The following is a 17,436-nucleotide window of genomic DNA, read 5'->3' as shown; positions in this document are numbered from 1 at the left end:
TGCTGATGATAATCCTAGCCCATGTGCTGTCTGCTTTCCTAAATTTATATTACCCTACAGCAGGGCAGTTTAATATAAGTAATAACAGTAATACTGTTCTTCACATCACACAGTTGAGCAATGTTTCTAAGTGTATTAGTTTTTTCCCCCTAGCTAGATAATCAGGTCTGTGAGGGTAAGGAACCTGTCTTATATTTCCTGAATCTTCCTTTCTAGGCAGGAACTATTTTGACACTCTTTTCCTGTCCCTGGCTAAGTTGACAGCTTCTTTACTCCCCTTGAAGAATTCACATTGATCAGCAACACTATTTTTCCAATAAAGTTTCCCAGCTTGAAATCTTAGAAATTGGCTAAAGCAGTACTTCTTCATATGCTGTCCTCTCCCCCATGACAAGCCACGCCTCATAAAGTGCCTTTTGGCCAGTCAGGCCCTCCCGCCCCCCCCAAAAAAACCCCAAAATTGATCTTTATGCTGACCGACCGTATCTAAAGTTCTCTTTCCTCCGGGGCAAATGCTGTCACTTTATTCAAAAAGCTGCTTGAGAGATGAAAGTAGTTAAAAGTTATCTCTTTTGCAAGATGTTCTAACTGTATTAAATCAGCCTCTTGCTTGAAAGCGATGGAGTAGGCACGATTACTTCTTGTTGCATCCCGCTTTTTTGTTTTGTTTTTGTCTTACATAAGTAATACTTTTTTTCTTGTTGTAAAAGTTGTGAAATTATAGCCAATTGCCCACTCAAGCATACAAAATAAAAGATAAGTTATGGGAAACCAAACATGTACTAAATAAAGCCTGAATACAAACTTTAAACCAGGAACTAATCATTCAGGAAACCTACAGGTGTCCAGCCTAGAAATTTTACCTGATTTCTAATTGTATGTTGCATAAATTTTTAGCTGAAGAATCCAAACCACAAGAATTGAGTGAAACATGATCTTATTGTTAAGGATTCCACACCCAGTCTTAACTAGAGAAATCCATACCAAACAAAAAGGAACAATACACAAGACTTCAACAGTCCTCCCCAACCCCAAAGTGGGAAGATGACAAAAATCACAACAAAATGACCTGAAAATCCTTTCAGGAATCTTTTAATTTTGTCTAAAAGAGTTACTAACACAGGAATTTTACACAGGAAAAAAAGACCACCCATAATATTTTTAAAAAGGTGTTACTAATATTTGATCAGCAAACCAATATTTAATGGAAATGTACCAAAGCTTGCAGTACTGATCAATAGATGCTTAATGGTTTTCTGTTGAGAACATATTCTGATACGGGAGGGTGGGTTTTGCATTCACATTTACTGTTCTTCACATCACGTTAGGCGGGTCATCCTAACTTTGAATATTATTAAACACATATAAATAGCTAAAGTAATATGTCATGTGAGGCATCTATGTGTTTTAAGAAAAGCCCCGAATGATTGAATTATGTGTTGCATAACTTCCCCATTAGTTAAATATAGGATCTGAAGAGTCTTTATAAGTAATAATGCTCACTTTTTAAAAACTTCACTTTTATCCTAATCTTCACTTTCTTTCAGTGATGAATTTAAAATTAGTCCTAAATTATCAAATACCCACTTAAAATAAGGTAGTTCTGAGAAAGACTGTGACATTCTGGTAATGTTATAGTGCTAATTTAAGGCAATTTTTAAAAAATTTAATAAGGAACTACTATATGCTTCAAAAACGCAGACTAAATTTTTTAAAGAGCTTTCTTAAACAGCAGCTATTGAAGCCAACTTTTAGCTCGGTATGTTCCTTTTCCCTGTAACCACACTATATTTCTGTCATGTTGAAGCAGAAAATGTTCATCATTTTGTCAGCTCTGCCTGCAAAGCAGAGAATTACCTTCCCAAGCTCCTGAGATTTATGCTTTTAATTACCTGCTATCTGCTTCACTACCCTCCATACCTAATAATCAATAGAAATAGTCTTATTTATGGGAAAAATGTAAAATGTTTGACAAAAGCAGACTATCATTTTCTAGATTTCCATTTAATGCTATCGATTCTTTGTATCATCAGTACCTTTTTTCTTAACAGAATCAGTTGGTTTTTCAAACTCACAAAATTATTCATTTATCTAATAATTTGTACTGCTTAGCAGCAGATGTAAACTTTACAGCTAGCTTTCACTTCCCAACCCAGCAATGAGAGTATTATCGCAGTGGTATTTCTTTATTTAATGATCAGCTGCAGAATTTAGTTTGAGTATAACTTTCTCCAAATCCCTTCATCATAAACTCACTTTTTAGTGAGGACCAATTTCCATGGCTTAGTTCATTTCTAAATGAGAGGCCAATATTAGCATAGGTGAAACTTAGCAGGCTAGGTACCAGTATTCTTAAAACTCTGCGTCTCACATTTTATCAGTATCAATTCTTAAAAAAAAAACCCCAACAAATTACACATATATACTTATATGTAACTGTGTGTACACAATTTATATACAACTATATAAATATAAATATAGTATAAATTAATAGACTAAAGGAGCTGCTATCTACCTCAAGGGTTTCAAGAGAAATACAGTAGGTGTGCATGGGTAGCAGGCAGTGATTGTATATGTATATGTGAGAGGAGGGAAGAATTAAGTTGATCTGTAGACCTCACATGTGTAGATATTTGTTGGACACATCTGAGAGTGGTGATGTAAGGAGGGACAAATATTAGAAGATGACTGTTCAAGGTTTTTCTTGACATGTCAGTTATCAAAGGTGATGTCTGAAAATTCAGGAAATAAAGTATAAATTTTTGTAAACATTATGTTGGTTAGAGTTTCAAATACTATGTTCAATATACTTTTTTTTAAAAAATTACCTTCTAGGGGCTTTTCAAGGGAAAAGTGCCTTAGAATTCAAAGCAATGAATCCAGTTATTAACCTAAAAAAGCTTAATAAAGACACTATGTCCATGAGAGAAAGGAAAAATAGTGTATTTGTTGTACTTTTGTGCCCGAGAAAGAGGAAGAAGGGGAAAACAGAAGAGCTAGAGGAGAGGGAGAAGGGAAGAGAAGATAGAGAACACAGGAAGGAAGAACATGATGGCTTAGTAGAAGAGAACACGTTTTGATAGGGAAAGAAAAACACTGATAACTGGTGAACAGAATTTCTAGAGTTAAAACCAGCACTAGGCAGCCAATAGCAAAATGCAGAGTCCCCTAGAAGAGTGTGATGGGGTGATAAACAAAAAGCTTGATCCTTCAGAAAACGCAAGCAGGTAACTTGCAGGTGAGTGCCTCTTCCGCTTTTGCTGCAAGACAGATCTTCCAAGAAGGCGTCTAAGGGGTTCCTACTTCCCCGCCGCTTTGACCTTCCAGGGAAGGAACCGCAGCTGCGGTAGGGACTTGCTGCCTCATGGCAGCTGGAGGAGAGGTGCAGTTAGGCCTGGGGGCCAAAGGATACGGAGGGTCAGCCCAGAGCCCACGGAAAGGGCATTTATGTGGAACCCAAACTTGTGGCTTTCTCCCTAACCTCATGACTGCTGAGATCCCTGCTGGATGACAGAGAATGCCAGGGCTCCAGCAGAAACAACACTAACGCCTCTTGAGTGGCAGATGGCGGGTGGAGACAGTTTGTTTATGCAAGACAGAGAATTTGTACTGTATTATGTAAACTGCTAAGGAAATCAGGAAGTGGGCATAAGATTAAAACTACACAAAAAGAGATATGGGCAGAAAGGTCCAGGAGAGCATATGAAATAACCTTCTCCAAATGAAAACTGCTAAGATGCCAAAGATGCCAAATGCAGAAGGAAGTGGCATTGTGGATGTATCAATTACACACTAATTGCAGTCATATGGGAATTGAGGGTGATTGTTGCGTGACTGCACTTTCTGAAATCTCAGATTTACAGGAAAGAATAGGAGAGTCAGGTCACCTACAGAAATGTTCACACAAATAACTGGTCGCCCTGTCATTTTAACTTCTAAGCAAATCCTTAATTTCCTGTCCATTTGTACTTAATAAGTCTTACGTAAATCAATGAAATGGCATGAGGTCATCTCCTTATGTCTTGAGACATGAGGCAATAGAACACAGCAAAAAGAACAGTGGTCTAAAATGAGAGATAGAGATATTGGATGACCAAAACCCAAAAGAAACACAAAAACAACATAACAAAATTAAAAACTTAGAGGAACCACAAAGTAAAATTAAAAAAAAATTGAACTATAAATGATTTGATTTATAGTGTTATTCAAAAAGTAATAGTGTAAATTCAAAAAATCAAATGAGTTAGCTCCAAATTAGGGGTCAGCGATTAGGGACCCTGCATCTCATGCTGAATCAATTGTGTTATTAATGCTGAGTATCAAAATTTCAGGGTCAGTTCCTGAATTAGAGTATATAAAACTTCATTAGAAAGATCATTATGCTCTCATTTCGATTTGCCCATGACGCATAAAGGATCCAGTCATATGTGAAAGGTATTTATGATTAACTCTGTTCTGAGATAGCAACAATAAAAGAAGATCATCTCTATTTTTAAACATTTAAGAGTACTAACTTGCCCTGATTTTGTGTAAAAATCTGTTTAAGGATCAGTTTCCTTTATCCTTCTGCCACTGTTCTCTAAGAAATTGAGATTAATACAAAAATTAGAAATTATTTGGGATCTGCCAACTTTCAACCTAGCCAAAAAGAGAAACATCAGCCTCAAAAATATTTTAAAAGCTTGTGTTAAAAGTTCTAGTTTCTAGTCTTTTCGTATGAAAACCGGAAGTCCAATAATCTTGAGAGTCTTCTTTAAAACTAACTATGAAACAGTATAGAAGACCTATTTCTCTGGCAAGGCTTAACTCTAGAAACATATTATTTCCCAGCTAAAGGGAAAGATTTGGATTTAAGCTTAACAATTTATAGCCATACTAGAGTTGCAGTGCACTCGTTCACTGGAGAAGAAGGGAGCATTCAGGCCCAGGGTAATTTCATTCAGTGCTCAGCTTAAACCATGTTAGAAAAAAAAAAGGTTGCCAAGAAGAAACTAGGGACACGGGTGCTGCACACATTTGTGCAAATGTCTGGGGCTCAGTTGGAAAGACACATTATTCCTGGACTGCAATGCTTGGCCCCTGGCAAAGTTAATGGCGTCAATTTGCAAAGATTCACTTGGGAAATGTTTGTGATTAATGCTTGCTCATTTGCATAACGCTGTATCGTGTAAATAAAGCTGTAGCCTTTTGCTTTCCCACAGTGGAGTTCTACTGAGATGATAAAAGCTGGACAAAGGGGGCTACTGGACACTTAAACTAGGTCACATTGAATTTTAATGCATGAAGTCTGCCCTGGTACAGTGTATATGGGTAATGGAGAATGTCAGAATGTAGTCTGTTTACTGAGCAAATCTGCCTCCCAGATTTTTCAATAAACATATTTTCTACACTGAAGAGTGAAGCCAATTCAGTCTCAGGCTGATTTAGAAATGTTATTAAAGAAAATAAGGATGAGCATCTTAATTCTTACATTAAAACGTAAAATAGGGTAATTATAAAATAATAAACTCTCCCCCAAATAAAGAATGCTCAGTTTCAGAGCTCAGTTATGCAGATTACAGCACCATTACTAAACACTGAGAACATGTACATGTCACACTTGTGGATCTGCCATCCAGACTTTGTGGCTTTACTGCCCAGAGTCTAAGCATGACTCAGAAATTTAATTTCTTTCTCCATTATCAACATAGCTTTTGAGTGGTGACAAGGAAGCCAGTGGTCACGTGCTCATGTGTGTACATCTGTCCATGCCCCTGTTAGTAAACACAAAGAAAATTAGTGACATCGAATAAAGCTCAATTCAAAGGTGAATCTGCTCCTAGAGCAATTCTGGGGTGTAGAAAGAAGACTGGCACACCTCTCCCCAGAAGACTGACAAAAATAAAAAATAAAACTCGTAGTCATTCTTTCTGAGTCTTACTTATTCCACCTGTAAGATGGAAGTGTTTATATCCTGTCCTTCTAAAGAAATACCATGGAAATGATTTTCAGTCATAGAGCTGGTATGGTCCTCCCAAAGATCATGTAGTCCATTTTAGGTTACATTACAGAAGAGGAAACTGAGGCCCACAGTAGTGAAGTGGTTTATCAAAGTTCAAAATTAGGATTCAAATCACATTCAAGGACTCTTAATCCAGTGTTTTACACTGTGCAGCCTTTCTATGTATGGAGTAATGAAATACAGAGCAGAAGACCTGGAATACGTTCTGAGAGGATCTAATAAGGTTAATCCTTGCGTGCTTTCATTCACACTGTTTACTAGTAAAAGTTGCTGCTAGACTCTGGAGTCTAGTATGTATAGGGCTTGGCATAGAATAGGAGCACAATAAATGCTAAGAAAATGAGTAAAGTTGTAAGGCAACATAGTATCATTGGAGAGTTGTGGATTTAGAGTCAAGAGGCTCAAATTTATGTCCTATATCTGTATCTATTGGCTATGAGAATCTATGTTAACTCCAAAGATAAGAAACAACCTAAGTGTCCACCAATAAGGGACTAGTTAAGTAAACTATGGGACATCTACACATAGACTACTGTATTAGTTTTCTATTGCTGTACTAGCAAATTACCATAAACTCAGTGGCTTAAAAACAACACACATTTATTATCTTACAGTTCTGGAATTCGGAAGTCCAACATGGGTTTCATTGGGCTGAAACCAAGGTGTCAGCAGGACTGCATTCTATTTTGGAGGCTCTAGGGGAAAATCAATTTCCTTGACTTTTCAACTTCTAGAAGCTTTCCACATTCCTTGCCATGTGGCCCCTTCTTACACCTTCAAACCAACAATGACCAGTCTAGTTGTTCTTATATCATATCACTCTAACTTCCTCTTTTGCCTCCCTCTTCTATTTTTAAGGGCCTTTGGGCCTGCAGGAAAATCCCAGATAATCTATTTTAAGGTCAGCTGATTAGTGCCCTTAATTGCATTTACTACCTTAATTCCCCTTTGCCATACAAGGTAATATAGTAAAAGAGTCCAGAGATTAGGATGTGAACATCTTTGCCTACCACATCTATAAAAAAACAGTGAGGGAGCTTGCTATGTTCTGATAGGGAAAATTCTCTAGGATATATTGTTATGTAAAAACAGTGCAGGGCAAAAAAAAAGTGTGAATAGTATGCCACCTTGTATGTAGAAAAGGGAGGAGATTGAGTACATATTCAATCTCAATCTACATAAACAAACCCAGGAAAGATAGGCAAGAAATATTAAAGTGGTTACAAGATAGACAGGGAAAGGCATGGAGGGTGGGAGGATGGGGAATAGGATGGAACAAGATTTTTCAATGTACCTTTTAAAATTAATTTGCTATTTGGACCACGTAAATATAGGTTTTTTAATTTTTTTTCGGTACGCGGGCCTCTCACTGCTGCGGCCTCTCCTGTTGCGGAGCACAGGCTCCGGACGCGCAGGCTCAGTGGCCATGGCTCACGGGCCCAGCCGCTCCACGGCATGTGGGATCCTCCCGGACGGGGGCACGAACCCGTGTCCCCCGCATCGGCAGGCGGACTCTCGACCACTGCGCCACCAGGGAAGCCCCAATATATGTTTTTTTAATTCAAGGGATTCATAATTGCCTCAAAGTCCTTATTATTCACTTGATGGTCAAAACATTTTGCTTTGCAGAGCCTATCATAAACCTTGTTACTTTTCTCTTAACTCTAACAGGCAGATCCTTATTTGTCAGTGGCTTTGTATTAAGCTGTTCTCTAACATGACATTCATAGACTTCATGAAAGTCTGCATCTTTTGCAAGATTTTTGCCATTTTACTTTGCGATCTCTTTGCATTGTATTATGAGATGTTTTCAGCATCAGGTATTGCTGCAGTGGGAATGCTAGAACCAACTATGGAGCATGTCTTCTGGTGGGTATTCATTTTGTAAGTGGCCAGTTAAGCAGCGAGCATTTTCATTTTATATTTGTAAAGTTACAGAGACGTTAATTTCCCTATGTGACTGTATAAATTTGGATAATAAGTGGGCAAAATTTTTAAATATACTTGGATCTATTTCAGTATTTATTATTCTGTTTTTTCTTAAAAAATTCCTTTAATTATTATACCGTAAATCTAGTAGTAATATTATAGTTTAATATATCTAGTAGGTATGTCTCTATGATTAATTAGTCTTCAATTTACAAAATATTTCACGATTCGTATCACATTGCATTTTTTTCTAGTCAGGTTTACTGAGGTATACTTTACATACAGTAAAATTCCTTTTTAGGTATTGAGTTCTATGGGTTTTGAAAAACAAAAACAGTTGTGTAACTACCACAACAATGAAGATTTCAAATATTTACATCACCCAAAAAAGTTCCCTCATGCCCCTTGGTGATCAATGACCCAACCCCACCCTCAGACTCTGCTAATTACGGGTCTGATTTCTGTCCCCACAGTATTGTGTTTGGCAAAAGTTTTATAAGTGTAACCATACAGTGTATAGTCTTTGTGTCCAACTTATTTCATTTAGCATACTGCCTTTGAGATTCATCCATGTTGTGGGGTGTATTGGTACATCATTTCTTTTATTGCTGAGTAGTATTCCATTGTATGGCTATACCACGGTTTGTTTATCCATTCATCAGTTGATAGACATTAGGATCAATTTCAGTTTGGGGCGATTATGAATAAAGCTACTATAAAAGACACATGTGTATAAACATATGTTTTCATTTCTCTTGGATAAATACCTAGAAGTGGGATTGCTGGGTTGTATGGGAAATGTATCTATAACATTATAAAATTTCTTATAAATAGCTACCAAACTGTTTTCTAAAGGACCTGCACCATTTTGTATTTCCAACAACAATGAATGAGAATTCCAGTTGCTCCTCATCCTTGCCACTTGGTAATATCAATTTATTTAATTTTCATCATTTTAATAGGTATAGTAGTGTCTGATTGTGGTTTGCATTTCCTTAATGGCTAATGATGTTGAGCATTGTTTTACATATTTATCTGTCATTCATATTTCTTCTCTGGTAAAGTGCTTACTCAAATCTTTTGCCCATTTATTATTTATTATTGAGTTGTAAGTTATTTAAATATTCTGCATACAAGGCATGTGTTTTACAAATATTTTCTCCCAGTCTGTAGCTTTTCTTTTCAATTTCTTAACAGTATGATAGTGTCATTTGAAGAGTAGTTTTTACTTTTGATGAAGTCTAATATATAAGCATTTTTATAATCATATTTTTGTTTCTTAAAAAACCTTTGCCTAACTCAAGGTCACATAAATTTTCTCCTATGTTTTCTTCTAGAAGTTTTATAGTTTTAAGTTTATAGTTTTATATATATATATATATATATATATGTGATCTATTTGAAATAATTTTTATATTTTGTGTGAAGTAGCAGTCAAGGTTCTTTTTTTAAATTTACAAGTGGATATCCAATTGCACTATTTGTTGCAAAGATTAGCCTTTCTCCATTGAACCGTCTTTGCAAGTTTATTGAAGATCAACTGACCGTATAGGTGCAGGTCTATTCTATTCTATTGATTAATATGTCTACTGTTCTTTCACCAGTATTGCAGTCTTGATTACTATAGGTTTTACAGTAAGTATTAAAATCAAGAAGCATAAGTTCTCAAACTTTGTTCTTTCCTAAAAAAACATTTTGGCTATTATAGGGCTTTTCTTTTCTATGTATATTTAAGAAATAGCTTGGCATTTTCCACAAAAAAGCCTTCTAGGATTTTTATCTGGGTTGTGCTGGGTCTATAGATCAATCTGGGGAGAAATGACATCTTAACAATAATGAGACTTTGAATGAATTGGTACTACATATTTCTCAATTTATTTAGGAACATTTTAATTCTTGAATAAGGAATTTGAGAAAGATTTTATCAGGTGCCAAAAAAAGTCATTGGATTTTTCGTTGAAATTGCATTAAATATATTTTTATAAATCATGAAAAGCATATCTCCTCTTTTCCAATGACTATAATTTTCATTATGCTTCCTGTGTAGAATTATCAAAATATCATTTAATGGATATTCAAACAAAGATATTTATTATTTTAGTATTTCCAAAACTCATGAATCGTATAATATACTCTTGGCAAAATGATTTCTACTGTGAAGTAACTTGGGAAATATCACATACAATATGCAGCCGCCAGATTCAGATTTGCATTGCTCATTGGCTTTACTTGGTCATTGGGTATTATAAATATTCTAATATTATTTATTTTGGTTTTATGTTATTTTATTCTACATTTTAAAATCGACTTCCGTAAAATATTGATTTGTACCCTTTTCTTGTTATCATTTTTCTTAAGAGGATGGTTATGCTTGCCAGATAAAATAATTTACAAAGCTTTCCCTGTATTTCCATAGTCTGGGAAAATATAAATTGTATAATAAATTATTCTCTCAGGTATTTAATATGATTTGGCACACACACATATAACGTGACACTTGTTATCAAGAGTAATAACAATGGTTTTCTTCAACGTTCATTGCATTTTTTTCATATTTTCATTGCATTTTAAACTTTTAAAAATATTTTCTGCTATTCAAGTATTTTTGAAAAGTAAATATAACTGGTGGGATTAAGTGTAAATGGTATAGGTGAGACTGATTACATAGAGAAATCCTTGATTTTTGACATTAGCCACTCTGTTGTTCAAGTTTCTAATGTTGAATCCAAATCCCTTGAAAATCTAGCACACTGAAATAAGTGGGCCATCAATTGGAGGGGCTGCTAGAGAGTATGCAAATATGAAGAGATGTACATATTCAGAACAATCAGACTTAGAGCTTGACAGACTACAGAGCGCAATGAAAAGGTGATACTCACATCCGAGTTAAAGCGAAGCTGACAGACATTACAAGAAATAACTTGTTTCTTCTTTGGGGGAATGGACACTCCAAATGTGTGGTTAATGACTGCTTTTTGCACAGGATCCATCTAAAGAGCAAATGATAAAATAGTCAATTTATAACTTCAAAGGATAGATAATAGTGTGTGCAAGTAAAAGTAACTGTATTATTCCTTAACGTTTTAACTTTTAGTTCCCAAACAAGGATAATAAAGACTCTCATTCGATAGTAATGTACTTATTTCCAGGAATTAAAAATAGAAACAAAAAAATTGGTTTGAAATCGTAACACAAAAAAATCACAGGAGAATCACAACATTTCAAGAAATCTTATATCTATATAAGAAACCTTGAAAAACCTTAAAAGAATCATAGAACAAGAAAACTTAAGATCTAAAGATCAGGGTTAAAATTAACTTGTTAATGTTTTCCCTATGTGAGGTAATAATACTTAAGATGGTCTGAAATGATTTCAATGACGACTGTTACAGATGTATTTAAGTTTCTTAGTTTTTTATTTGCGGCAAAGTCATAAATGACAGGCTTTATCACAGCACAGAAAATGTTGACCTTTATTTTAAAATAATTTATTATTGTTCATGTACTCTAGATATTCATTCTACTGGAAATGCATGTCACTCAAATGCCTATAACAGATTGGTTAATATGCAACCCCTGCTTAAATATTGATCAAGTAAAGTTTTGACTTACAACCTGTGACTTTCTCTCTTTGGTTTGCATTTACCATAAACAGTCAGAGAAATATACAGTGATACCATACAAAAAGTATGCCACAAAGCCATGAAAGTATTTGGAAAATGAAAGAACACTATCTGCAGAGCCTATAAAAAGAGAGACACAGCAGTGATTCTCTTGTGTACTCCAGATAATAATCTCCAGCATTAATGTCAGACAACTGGCAGTTCAAAAAACAATGACGAACAAAGCATAACTTATAAACAGATGTAACATGAACAAGGACAGATCCATTGACACCATTGTCTAGGAAATCTCCAGAGGTTAGAATTTAGGACTGGATTAGTTGATGATATTTGGTAGAGAGGGGAAATGAATACTATCCCTGATGAGGCGTATGAATCAACAAAGTGCAAAATCAGCAGTTAGAAGAACTTAAATACATTAGAAAAGAGGGTGGATTACAGAATTATTGAACAGTAAAGTAGCCTTTTTTTTTTGCTACAAGTTTAAGTGAGATGACAGGACAGTGTATTCCCACTATAAAGAAAAGTTATGTGGTTTGGAACGCTTAAAAAAGTCAAAGAGGGGAGTTTTCTGGAGTGATAGAACTATTTTATATCTTGACTGTAGTGGTGGTTACACAAACTTATACATGTGTTGAAATTCAAAGAACTATGCGCATTCCCAAAAAGTCAATTTTATGTATGATAACTTAAGAAGTGAAAAAGAAAAAACTGTTAAGAGTATTATGTTTAACTACTTTGGGATTGACATATATACACTACTATGTATAAAATACATAACTAATGAGAACCTACTGTATAGCACAGGGAACTCTATTCAGTGTTCTGTGGTGACTTACATAGGAAGGAAATCCAAAAAAGAGGGGATATATGTATACATATGGCTGATTCACTTTGCTGTACAGCAGAAACTAACCCAACATTGTAAAGCAACTATACTCTAAGAAAATTTTTTTAAAAATTTAACCACTAAATGTAAAATATTATTACTAGAAAATCTGGGGATTTGTTTTGCTCAAGGTTGTAATTGATTGTATTAAATGAGAATTAAAAAAAAAACCCTCTATGGGCAAAGAAAATCTCAAAAGATCAGAAAATAAAACCTTAGTTCACTTTCTTACTAACAAGTGCATACACTTAAAGTCTCATCCATTTGCAAAACGTGAACCTGTACTTTCTGATCTACTAGAGATGGCAAATCAGTTTGGACAGGCTTAAAAATAAAATAGCCTAACTATATTGGCAGGATGGAAAAACTACACTGTTATGCAAAGTTAAAAAAATAAGAGCATTTTATTGAGATATTTTCTGTTCTCATGTTCTAAAAAAATACATCTAGTGATGTGTGAGCTATATAAGATAAAAGTATATGAATATTTCCTAATCATATTTTCTGCATGCCACTTTTATTATTTTTGCTGTATCTATATACTATTGTATATGTTATTATTCACTTAACATTTTTTCTTTAAAGCAGATTAAAATAGACTTTTAAAAAACAGCAGCAATATGCATGAAAACATAGTTTTAATGTATATCCTTTCCTATTACTCATTTCAAAAGTATATTGAAAGTTACCATTAAAAATTAAAACTTCCATCATCTAAAATAAATGCACTATCCTAGTAATTCCCATACTGCAATATGAAAACATAGACAAAAATACATCTACAAAAATTTAGCTCCAAATTTTTAGTAAACAAAGATATCTGTTGAGAGCTCCAACACAACCCTTGGATATAAACATTCTCTTTACATTTTTGAAATTGTTAGCTGCCTACATAATTTTTCAAGTAACCCCTGATACAAATTTGTCTACTCAAATCTCACATTTGTACCCTACCAGCCTGAAAGTACTGTTTATGTTCCCCAAGGCTGAGCATTCTCTTCCTGAAAGGTGAGTTGTGGCTGAGCACCCCCAATACTAAGGCAGGCAAGTTCCCAGCCATCTGCTCCATGAAAAGCAAACTAAGGAGGCTCCTTCCAGAAACTCTTAACTAGAATCGACTTCTCTACTTTACACATATAATCCTACCTGTCCTCATAAAACACAGTCCTTTTACCCCCTTCCTTGTCACCTGTCATTAACTCCTGCTGCCTTTACACCCTTTGAATGACTTACCACTAATCATATGAAAATTTTATCTTCCATGTTTCTCACTTGGAACAAATTTTTCTATTTTCCACTTGATTCTCTATTTTGTTATAGGTATTTCAAGAAAAGGTCTACTTTTTTCTAAATCTTGTTTATCTTTCTCTGTTTATCATAGAGTTATATAATTATACTTCTTATTCAAATGTCACTTGGGAGGACATGATTTAGTTGAAAGAAGACTTTAAATGGTATAAGAAAGAACGTTCCATTGGCCAATTCATCTGATATCTTGAAACAGACACTGCCCAGCTGATGTTTTGAGTATATGCCATCTGATGCAGTAACTACAAATACCTGGGTCATTTCAGTGGAGTCCATAATTAGCAATAACATAGAAAAGGCTTTCAGATCTTTCTCTTTTTTAAAAGTATAAAGTAGTAAAATCCTGAATTTTTTTCTTGTAGCATTCCTACAATACTCTAAAAATTAGATAAAAATAATAAATATGATGTTAATTTATATTAACTTAAATTTTTTCCTCCACTAATGCAAAATCAGTTTTCTCTAATCATAATGAGATATGTATAACTAAATCAATGGCAAGTCTTTTATTCAATCACCAATTTTCAGGATGAATAAAACAATCAAGATGAATAAAAACATTCTCATAAACCCTAAAATGTGATAAATACATGTGATTCAATTTAGTATAGTCAAAACTATATATCTATACCATAATGATTTCATATGTAGAGTACTCAGCAAAATTATTGGAGGTACTACAATTATACAACAAACCCTTGAAGTTTTAAAGATTTTAATAAAGATATTTGAAGTGTTTTTAAACATCTTTATTAAAATGTTTATATCACTTTTAAATAAGCAATTGCCTTGTTGAATACTCAGATTAGGTCATACTAGTTCACACTGCACAAGAAAGCTGTCTGTGGATTGAGAAGATTGTTTCACTGGTAAACAATGCTAAAAAAAGCTTTTCTTTAAGGAAAAAAAACCCTACCACATAGCTCTAGCTACCAATATTCCTTACCTGGCAGAATTTATTGGTCCCAAATAAGCCTCTTCTTTTCTAAAAAAGTAAAAGTCAGAAGTAGTCATCTGGAATTTTGAGGCTAGCAAGCACATTCACACAAAATTTGTAAAAATCCATTTTCTTTGCTCATCTCTGATTAAAAAGCCTGAAATGCTTACTAACTAAAAAGCAGCAAGAGTTAACACTTTCCACTTTTGCTAATGAAAGTCATGTAGAAATGAAAAACAAAACCTATTAGTGCAATTAACTGGTAGGTAATAAAAATGAAAGATGGGGTTGTGGCTTTTACCAGGAATTGAGGAGATGATTGCAGGCTACGTATGGACAAATTAACTATTCTATTACAGTACTTATAAAAGGAATTAATGAAGGTGGCCTTATCACACCATCTATTATATTTTCAATATCAAAATAAGAACAGATATCTTGATGTATTCACCAAGTTTATGGAACTACAAATCTGTGTGAGTTTTTTTTAAAAGATCTACTTTCACTGAGTATTCCAAAAAGTAATTTATATCCACACAGAGTAAGCAATCATATAAAAACACATGCAGTTGCAAATAAAACCTAGCCACAGGGAAAAGAAACACAGTGCAGCACTTCACTAAAGTCAGGATGACGACTATGGGCGGGCAGGGAATCTAAGGTAGGGACTACATGATCAAATGATAGTACTAGATGACATTTATATTTGAGATAACTTTCCTAGATGGAATTTTAGGCAAAGAAAATAAAATTACAAACCTTTCACAATAATTTTCAAGGGGATGAAGTTCGAATTGTATTCTTGTAAGAGTCTTACAATGACTTCACTACCCATCCAGTGGGGCTGGGTGTGGGAGTAAAGCAAGCACCACTCAATTAAAAAGCAAAAAAGATGCTCAAGAATGATACAAGTCTTTCTTATATGTGGCTGGGTATCCATAATATTCTTAAAGATGAGGACATTTCATCTTAAGCTTAGCTATCTGCTTTAACCAACATTCTAAGAAGCATTTGGTCACCACTTATACAATATAGTAGGCAATACTAGCTTTTCTACTAAACAGAAGTAGAAACCAGGTTTTTGACTTTAAAAAGTTAAAGATCAATCATGCAACAAACATTTCTGGAGGCCTAATATGTTTCAGACATTGTCCCAGATTAGATGGGGTAGGATGAGTCAAACACAAGAAAGGACATTATTGTAAAAGTTAAAAAGTGAAAACAGATGGCGATTAAGCAAAACACTGAGGCACGAGAAAGCACATAAAGGTCTGTCCCCTCTTGCCGCACCCCTACTTTAGACTTTCCCCCCCTTTTCTGATTTTCTCACAATTCAAGCATCCAGGATCCTCCCTTTAACAGTGACATCAATGTGTTATCCTCCTGGGGTATTTGCCTTTTAATTCCTTTCTCTAGCTGTGTAATAATAATAATAAACATCTTAATAAGAGCAGCTTAGATTTAGAGCTCTCACCACGTGCCAGGAACTATACTAAGGGATTATCTAGTGTACTCTCCACCATCACATGAGGCAGATACCATTTTTATCCTCCTTTTACAAATGAGGAATCCGAGGCTTTGAGAGGTTTAATAACTTCTCACCCTCAAGTTCGTAGGTCTGAAGCCAGGAGTCAAACTCAGGCGAGAGTCTCTCCCCCAACTCTTCCCTGCTAACTGACCACCAAGCAGGGATGCTGGGTATCATGTGTGGCACTGCTGTAGAGTGTGAGAAATGGGAAGAAAGGAGGAGTGTTCCTAGAATTTCTGCAGCCTGGAGGGCAGCTGTCTAGTCAAGCTACACATAAGGCCTATTGGTGGCTTTTTTTTTTATGTATTTTTTTTCTATTTCTATTTTTTTTAAATTTATTTATTTTTGGCTGCGTTGGGTCTTCGTTGCTGCACCTGGGCTTTCTCTAGTTGCAGCGAGCAGGGGCTACTCTTCATTGCAGTGCGCAGGCTTCTCATTGCGGTGGCTTCTCTTGTTGCAAAGCACAGGCTCTAGGCACATGGGCTTCAGTAGTTGTGGCACGTGGGCTCAGTAGTTGTGGCACACGGGCTCTAGAGCGCAGGCTCAGTAGTTGTGGTGCACGGGCTTAGTTGCTCCGCAGCATGTGGGATCTTCCTGGGCCAGGGATTGAACCCGTGCCCCTGCATTGGCAGGCGGATTCTCAACCACTGCGCCACCAGGGAAGCCCCTACTTTGTGTTTAAGTAAAAGTTTCCTGGAGAAGTGAGTCTCAGTTTTTCTCTTTCTGACCGATTTATGCCCTTCTTAAGATAAGCCCATTTCTTCTTGGGTTACTTCAGGAAAGCCATAAATAAAAATTGGGGCTGCCCTGTCCTCTTTCCCTGTTGTAACTGTTGGGCTATCACACAGAAAAAAAAGAAAGTTCCCCGAATACTTAGAGATTACACGTAGCAGGTGATGGTCATCACTTGCACCTGTCCTTGATTTCTGCAAAGCAGATCTCAGCTACTAAATACTTGTGACTTAGGGCTTTCTGGAAGTTTGGCAAAGCATCAGTTTTTTAAACTGCAATATTGTAAAATTACAGTAGTACAAAAAGAATGACTATTTCTTCATCCCTTCCTTTTTCATTGTTGGACTTATGGAAAAGAGTGAGACAATAGGGTCTCATTAGAACTTCAAATATTCATGAAGTGACACTTTTAAAAGTGATAGCTTATGTCACTGAAGAGCAATATTTCTCTGAAGTTACTTCAAAAAAGGTTTTGCCTTTTATATTTAA

General features: G+C 35.3%; 1 protein-coding gene across 15 annotated transcripts in view; it reads right to left on the bottom strand.

The window, feature by feature from the left end:
- Window positions 1–17,436, bottom strand: part of ZNF385B (zinc finger protein 385B) — a 143,513-nt gene that overhangs the window by 48,615 nt on the left and 77,462 nt on the right. For 13 of the 15 annotated variants that reach the window (XR_014296995.1, XM_082658470.1, XM_082658467.1 and 10 more), the window contains 2 exons: window positions 14,697–14,735; window positions 10,810–10,920 (listed from right to left, as the gene is read on the bottom strand). Coding sequence is in view for 14 of the 15 variants with exons in the window: in XM_082658470.1 (XP_082514596.1) it covers window positions 10,810–10,920; window positions 14,697–14,735 (150 nt within the window). In the remaining variant the exon portion in view is untranslated. The remainder of the gene's footprint in view (window positions 1–10,809; window positions 10,921–14,696; window positions 14,736–17,436) is intronic. The other 2 variants (XM_082658464.1, XM_082658466.1) reach the window with 1 other exon arrangement.

The sequence above is a fragment of the Grampus griseus genome (genome assembly GCF_964374135.1).
Source record: "Grampus griseus genome assembly, chromosome: 7".
Classification (NCBI taxonomy): domain Eukaryota; kingdom Metazoa; phylum Chordata; class Mammalia; order Artiodactyla; family Delphinidae; genus Grampus; species Grampus griseus.
This window is presented reverse-complemented; position numbering and strand designations above follow the sequence as displayed.